This window comes from Plasmodium gallinaceum (genome assembly GCF_900005855.1).
Source record: "Plasmodium gallinaceum strain 8A genome assembly, contig: PGAL8A_v1_87, whole genome shotgun sequence".
NCBI lineage: Eukaryota > Apicomplexa > Aconoidasida > Haemosporida > Plasmodiidae > Plasmodium > Plasmodium gallinaceum.
Window position 1 is genome coordinate 950,076 of NW_021628251.1, and position 7,508 is coordinate 957,583.

At 16.7% G+C, this 7,508-nt stretch overlaps 2 protein-coding genes and 6 non-coding genes across 8 annotated transcripts; 5 read left to right on the forward strand and 3 right to left on the reverse strand.

Moving 5' to 3' along the window:
* Window positions 1-77: 77 nt before the first annotated feature.
* PGAL8A_00295700 (60S ribosomal protein L5, putative) lies at window positions 78-1,558 on the reverse strand (the record flags this gene model as incomplete). Its single annotated transcript, XM_028671959.1, has 3 exons — window positions 78-107; window positions 387-1,168; window positions 1,486-1,558. 3 exons carry the CDS (start codon window positions 1,556-1,558, stop codon window positions 78-80), a joined length of 885 nt encoding a protein of 294 aa, XP_028528560.1.
* Window positions 199-264, reverse strand: PGAL8A_00295800. The gene has a single exon (XR_003699216.1). It is a non-coding gene; the product is annotated as a small nucleolar RNA snoR25 (small nucleolar RNA).
* On the reverse strand, window positions 1,269-1,428 carry PGAL8A_00295900. Its single transcript, XR_003699217.1, has one exon. It is a non-coding gene; the product is annotated as a small nucleolar RNA snoR26 (small nucleolar RNA).
* Window positions 1,559-3,093: 1,535 nt separating the features above from the next.
* On the forward strand, window positions 3,094-4,187 carry PGAL8A_00296000 (60S ribosomal protein L7-3, putative; the record flags this gene model as incomplete). Its single annotated transcript, XM_028671960.1, has 3 exons — window positions 3,094-3,096; window positions 3,260-3,568; window positions 3,651-4,187. 3 exons carry the CDS (start codon window positions 3,094-3,096, stop codon window positions 4,185-4,187), a joined length of 849 nt encoding a protein of 282 aa, XP_028528561.1.
* Window positions 4,188-4,322: 135 nt separating this feature from the next.
* Window positions 4,323-4,456, forward strand: PGAL8A_00296100. The gene has a single exon (XR_003699218.1). It is a non-coding gene; the product is annotated as a small nucleolar RNA snoR27 (small nucleolar RNA).
* Window positions 4,457-4,578: 122 nt separating this feature from the next.
* On the forward strand, window positions 4,579-4,646 carry PGAL8A_00296200. Its single transcript, XR_003699219.1, has one exon. It is a non-coding gene; the product is annotated as a small nucleolar RNA snoR28 (small nucleolar RNA).
* A 1,518-nt stretch (window positions 4,647-6,164) lies between these two features.
* On the forward strand, window positions 6,165-6,242 carry PGAL8A_00296300. The gene has a single exon (XR_003699220.1). It is a non-coding gene; the product is annotated as a small nucleolar RNA snoR29 (small nucleolar RNA).
* Window positions 6,243-6,621: 379 nt separating this feature from the next.
* PGAL8A_00296400 lies at window positions 6,622-6,694 on the forward strand. The gene has a single exon (XR_003699221.1). It is a non-coding gene; the product is annotated as a small nucleolar RNA snoR30 (small nucleolar RNA).
* Window positions 6,695-7,508: the final 814 nt, after the last annotated feature.

The window sequence follows — 7,508 nt, forward strand, 5'->3', positions numbered from 1 at the left end:
AATATAAAAAGGAGGGAAAAAAAAAAAAAAAAAAAAAGCTACCTGTAATTATTATAGTACATTACCACTTCTTTTATTTATTGTAATTTTTCAACATACTTTGCCAACTGAAAATTAAAAAATAATTATAAAATATATGTAATATATACATATGCATATTTGTGTATATATATAAATATATATATATATATAAAAGATTTTTTCAGTATTAAAAATTATTTTCAAATTTTTTTTCAAATCAGGTCTGCTTTTCTCATCATAAAAAATCTTTTATATTAAATTAATTTCTAATATGAATTTTTTATAAAATTCAAACAATTTTTTTGGGAATACATATATATAATGATTTCTAAACTTTATAAAATTCATTTTTTTATTTTTTTTACCTTTTCCTTAACTCTTTTCTTTCTAATTTTAGCATTTAACTTTTTAGGTTTTTCATGCTTCGAAAGAAATTTTTTTGTTTTATCTTTATTTTTTTCCTTTCTTTCTGGATTTTGTCTAATTTTTTCATGTGCACTTAGATACATTTGTTCAATATTATCTGGATCAATGTTATTTTTTATATACTCATTAAAATGTGCTTTATATTTTTCATTATCTTCTTCTTTTAAAGTTTTCATATATTCAGCTACATGTATACCTAAAATATTTTTTCTTAACTGTTCAGGATTAAATTCATTCTTAGAACCAGGAAATCTGTTGTTTCCGTGAGGAATATGCAATCCTCCATCACATGCTCCCTTTAATGCTGCAAAAACACGATTACCAGTGGTAGTCATTGTTATACCAACATCCAAAAATGCTTTGATTGGTTTTCTTGAATCTTCATCTTCTTTTTCTTCTTTATCTTCTATTTGTTCTGTAACTCTTTCAACACCAACAAATTGGCTATCTAAATTTAATGATTTTAAAAATCGTCTAGCACATAACAATCCAGTTGCATAAGCGGCAGCATAATTTTTTAATCCAACAGGTATTCCATATTTCGTTAATTCTTTTGATTTTGCTTCAGCTAAAATTTTATCTCCTTCAATATGAGCACTAGCTATCTGACAAATAATTTGACTGTTTGTTTTACGAACAACAAAACGCAACTTTTGTGCATTATATTTATTCTTGTCTTGCAATATTAAAGCTTTTCTAGCCCTATAATCAGTTTTTCCCTCTAATAAAAAAAAAAAAAAATATATGTACATATATGTATGTGTTTTATAAAATATATATATATATAAAATATGAAAAATAAATATAAATAAAAAATTATAATAATATTTTTTCTTGTTTCAATGTCAGGTGAGTCAGCAACTCATAAAAAAAAAAATGCTTAACTCGTTTTATCATTGATAATTATTTTTTTTTTAGCCTCAAATAAAATATTTTTCATAACAACATAATAAATCATGAACATGTTATATTTAAGGCACACAAAAATGTTATAGAAAAATAAAGGAAAAAAAAAAAAAAAGGAAATAAATAATATACCTCTTCTTCTTCTATATTTCACTTGATATCTTTTAAAGTAAGCTTTATTTTTAACAACTTTAACATATGCCATTTTTAATAGATTTCCTTATTTTATTTTATTCTTTTTTTTTTTTTTTTTTTTTTTGTTTAGTGACTTTCAAAAATTAAATTCTTAAAATAAAGGTATAAATATAATTATTTACAAAAAAATACTTTTTTTTGTAATTAAATAGATAAGCTAATAAAAAAAAAAAAAAAAAAAAAAATTATATTAAAATATATATAAAAATAAATTAACATGAAAAAATACGAACTTAAAATAGTTTTCAACGTCAATAAATTTCAAAATTTAATGTATTAAAATATATGTATATATATTAAAATATTTAATTAATGAAAAAAAAAATAAAAAATGAATGAAAATAAAATGAACGAAATATATAAGTTTATATGTACATATATAATATATACATGTAAATTAAATTATTATTTAAAAAAAAATATATAAAATAAAAAAAATATAAATTTACATATATATGTAAATATATACATTAATATGATATTACTTTATTATTAACGTATCTTATTGATGAATAATATATAAACATATATAATATTATAAAATATAATTGTATTATTAATTGAATATTTTAATACAAAAAAAATATATACATATTTATTATATTATTTTATGTGCACTTTGATTACTTTTACATTATTCTATATAACAATATAATTTATGTAAACTTGAATTTATATATAGAATACTTATTTATACTCTTCTTATTTGAATAAAAAATATATATATTTGTTATTTTTACGAAATTTTCTTCTTTTTGTAATTGTAAATGTTTATGTTTTCGTAAATTTCATGAGTTATATAAAATTATAATACAAATAAAAAGTATCAATTATTAAAAATATAAGAAAAACGAAAAACTTTAAATGAAATGGATGTAAAAATTAAAATACCTGACACTTTAGTATATGTTATCCTGTGAATTAACCATTTTTTTTTCGTAAGATAAAATCCCAAAAATATGATTAATTCCTTAATAGAATATAATAAAAAAAATAAAAATAAAGTGTTAAAAATAAAAATAAAATTTTAAAAATTATAAATTTAAAATAACATATTCTTTAAAATTTATGAAGCACCGCTTGAATCACCTACATTAGTGAATTTTACTAAAAGTTTTTATTAAAAAAAAAAAATATATGTATATATATTTATTTGTGAATACATTATGTTGTAATGTATATGAATAATTTTTTTTTTTTTTTTTTTTTTTTTTTTTTTTTTACATAATTTTATTTTATAAAAATATGTAATGGGAATAAAAGAAATGCAATTTTTTATTTTTATATATGCATATACATTTCTAACATACGTATGGTACATATAAAATATTATAAATTTTATATTTTCTTTTTATTTTTTATGAAGATTTTGCATTTTTTTATTTTTTATAGTTAAATTTTTATATATATAATTTAAATTGTTAATATTTATAAAAGAGAAAGTATTTATAAATAAAAAAAAGAAAGAAAAAAGATTAATTAAAACATAAATATAGAAAATTTCATATATTTTTGAATACAAATAAATTTCTTAACTTTTTCAAGATGGTAAATTTTTACAATGATAACTATATAAACTCTTTATTTTATTAAATTTTTTTTTTGTTTACAATTCACATTTTACTTTTTTTTTTTTTTTATGAAATTAAAAAAAATATTGCTTATATAAAACACATGTTATTATATTTACATTAATACTTTTTTATTATAGGTGAAAGATAAAAAACAAAAGAGACCTTCAAAAAAAACACCAGCACCATGCCCATTAAGTACTAAAAAAACAGTAAAGAAAGAAATAAAGAAGGAAAAGAAAAAGGGAATTAGGGATAATCCATTAATTTTTGAAAAAAAAAAGAGAAGTAATATTATTGGTGTTGGTGTACGACCAAAAAAAGATCTATCAAAATATGTAAAATGGCCAAGATTTATTCGAATTCAAAGAAAAAAAAAAATATTATTACAAAGATTAAAAGTTCCTCCTTCAATTAACCAATTTAATCATGTTCTTTCAAAGAGTCAAGTATAATTTTTTTTTTTTTTTTTTTTTTTTTTTTAATGAACATTCAGAAAATATATGCATACATTTATATTTACTTTTTTAGACTCAAGATTTGATGAACTTTTTAAAAGCATATAAGCCAGAATCCAAAGTAGATAAAAAAAAAAGATTGTTAAAAAAAGCCGAAGATGCCTTAAATCAAGTTGTGACAAAGGAAAAGAAACCTTTATTCATTAAATATGGAATAAATCATATAACTAAACTAGTTGAAAATAAAAAAGCAAAGCTTGTTGTGATAGCGAATGATGTATCACCAATTGAACTTGTTTTATTTTTGCCAACATTATGTAGATTGAAAGATATTCCTTACTGTATAGTTAAAGGTAAAGCTAACTTAGGGAGATTAGTACATAAAAAAAATGCAACTGCTGTATGCATAGAAGCTGTATCAAAAGAAGATCAAGAAAAATTAGAATATTTTTGTAATTTATGCAAAGAGAATTTTAATGACAATGTTGAAATAAGAAGAAAATGGGGAGGACAAAAAATGAGTGCTAAATCTATGTTATTAAAGAAAATGAAAGATAAAGCAAAAAAAATCGAAGAAGCAAAAAAAAAAGAAATTTCCTCTAAATTATAGAGTAATATAAAATATTATATATATACATATATATATACATATACATATATATATATATACTGTTTACATATGTATAATTAAATAAGAGAGTTATTGAAAAAAAAAAATATAATAATATGTTTATAATATATATATTTGCTGATTTACCACAGTGACTCTTAATTTTTATTTATTTATTGTTAACTGCCAGAAATCAGCTAAAAAAAATTCATAATTATAGGAACCATTTCTAAATTGATATTTTTTTTAGTGGGCCGCATATATGAATACAATTCAATATATTTTTATTAGATTTATATATATATATTTGTATTATATACATATTATAAATATATTGTTTTTTGTTTTTATAAAAAAAAAAAAAAAAAAAAAATGCATATTGTTAATAATTATTATGATGAAAACCATGAGGAAGTGCCGTCTGAGTTTTTATGTTGACGAAAAGCAAAAATTCTGAATATAATTATTTTCAGTGCATTTTTATAATAATAATATATTTTATTTCTTTATATATATCTATAAAATTTTTTTTTTATTTATTTTTTTATTAGGAAAATGTAAATTAACTAGATTACTAACATTTCAAGGGAAAATAAGTAAATTTTTTCACCTATTTTTACATATATTCTTTTTTTTTTGTTTTTTTGCAACTTTTGATTTGAAAAAAAAGTGAAAAATAATACTAACCAAAAATATAACATTTATATTGTAAGCAAGGATAGAAGAAGTATATTTGAATTTAAAAAAAAAAAAAAAAAAAGGATAAATAGATTAATTATGAAAATAATTTTTAATTTGATAAAAAAAAAAAAAAATAAAATAATAAAATCGAAGGAATATTGCATTTTTTTTATTTTTAAATTTTTCTATATATATTGTTATTTTAATTTTTTTTTTTTTTTTTTTTATATCAAAAAGAAATGAAAATTTAAATTTTCACTTCTTTTTATTTATTTTATTTATTTTATTTATTTTTCTTTTTACTATTTTAATTAAAATGAAACATCTAAAAACTATATTTTGTGATAAAAAAAAATAATGAAAAATAAAATTTATATAGTGTTTTCATATATCTATAAATGATAGTATATAAAGTAATGCAAAAATTAAGAAATACTTAGTATAGAAAATATTTCTTTTTTTATATCAATTTTATAAATTTTCCTCAAATTATTTGTTTAATATTTTTCTTTCTTTTTTGTAACAAAAAACAAATGTAAAAAACGAAAAAAAATAAATTTTTCTTTTTTCCTCATAAGCATACATATTATAAAAATATGTAATAACACATTTTTTTTTTTATATATATAATTTAAACAAATTACAAAGTTACAAATTTTTTTTTTTTTTTTTTTTGTTGAAGTGATCAAAGTATTTTGATATGAAATTTACACCCTATTTATATATATATATATATATATATAATTTAAAACATAATGAGGCTTTTTATTATTTTATAAATTGCTTATTAATATTCTTAATATGAAGCAAACAAAAAAAGGTATAAATATAAAGAAAAAAAAAGAAATTTACTTTTTGTGGTATTTTTCCTGAAAGAACCGACATAACTATTTTTTTAAAAAATATTGTAATTTTTATCAGTTTATCACAAAATAGCTTTTTTCTTTTTTAAATATTTTTTATTTTATAATAATTTTTTTTTTTTCATTTTTTTTATATTTATTTATTTTTTTTTTTTTTTATATTATTATTATTTATTTTTTTTTTTTTATTTTATATATTTTATTTTTATATTTTATTTTAATATTTTATTTTTAATACTTTTTTTTTTTTGTATTTCATTAAAGCAATTATTTTCCTTTTTTATATTTATTTTTTTTCATTTCATTTTTTGTTTTATATATATATATATATATGTATCCATTTTGTATTTTAACGATGAAGTTATTCTTTCATACATATTAAAATTACATTTTTTTTTTATAAAAAACAGAAAAAGTTTTTTTCTTAAAAAAAAAAAGTTGATGAAAATTTATTTCATTATAAGCCTTTCGGGTCTGAAGAATATAATGATGAAAAAAAAAAACTGATTTTTTTTTTTATGAATTTAACAAAAGAATTATATAAAATTTTTATATACATAATCATTCATAAAGCATATAAGTTTTTTTTTTTTTTTTTATTAAAATAAATATAAAATAAAATAGTAAAAAATAGTAAATTTGTTTGCAAGATTTTGAGTTCTACAATATAAACACTCTTTTTTTTTTTTTTAAAATATTGTAGAAATAATTTCTTGCTACAAAAAAATATTTTGATTTTCCAGCTTGAATTTTGACTATTTAATTCAAATTTCTCGTTTTATAATCGTACAGAAAAAAAAAATAGAATTATATAAACATGAGATTAATAAATTAATAGATTAATAAATTAATAAATTAATAAATTTGATTTTTATTTTTATTTTTGTTTTTTTTAATGATGACTTAAACATCTTGGTCTGTGTTACTGAAATAATATTGAGATGACAAAAAATATCTGAAAAAAAATAAAAAATAAAAATAAAAATTTCTTATTTTCTTATTTTCTTATTTTCTTATTAAATATATAAGTATATATTGTATTTTTTTTTATTTTGTTTTTGATATTTACACATAAATTTTGTATATTTTATAAAAGTTAAAAACAAATATTGTTCTATTTATTTATCTAAATTTATCTTCATATACATAAATATATATTGTATTTCTTTTCTAAAATATTTTAATTCATTAAAAAGAAGATATTTTTAAATAAACAAAAAAAAAGGTTAATTAAAATATTTATTATTACTACATTTTTTTCCCTTGTAAATTTAGAAAAAAAAAATATATAATCCTTTTTTCTTTTTTTTTACAAGGGTATATAAAAATTATATTTTTAAATCTCATATATATTTTAATTTTATTTATAAGTTTTTTATAAATAAAATGGATATTAATATATATGCTTCATGGAATAGAGACAATAATAAAAAAATTATTATATATAATTTCTTTTACCTATTACAGTATTATTAAAAATAGACATTAAAAAAAAAAAAAAAATATATGATTCCATTTAAATTTATTTTTGTTTTATTAATCCATTTTTATCTTTATATTCTTAATATTTTTAAGTATATCATTAAAACGATAGTATATATATATATTACATAAGATTTAAAAATATATGTATATTATATATAAACATAAATAAATTTATATATAAAATATTTAAGGGAAACATTACAAAAAAGAGACGTTTTTTACTTATTTTTGCAAGAGTATATATTTAACTAAAAATAATTTTATTAGATAAATCTTTTTTTTTTTTTTTTTT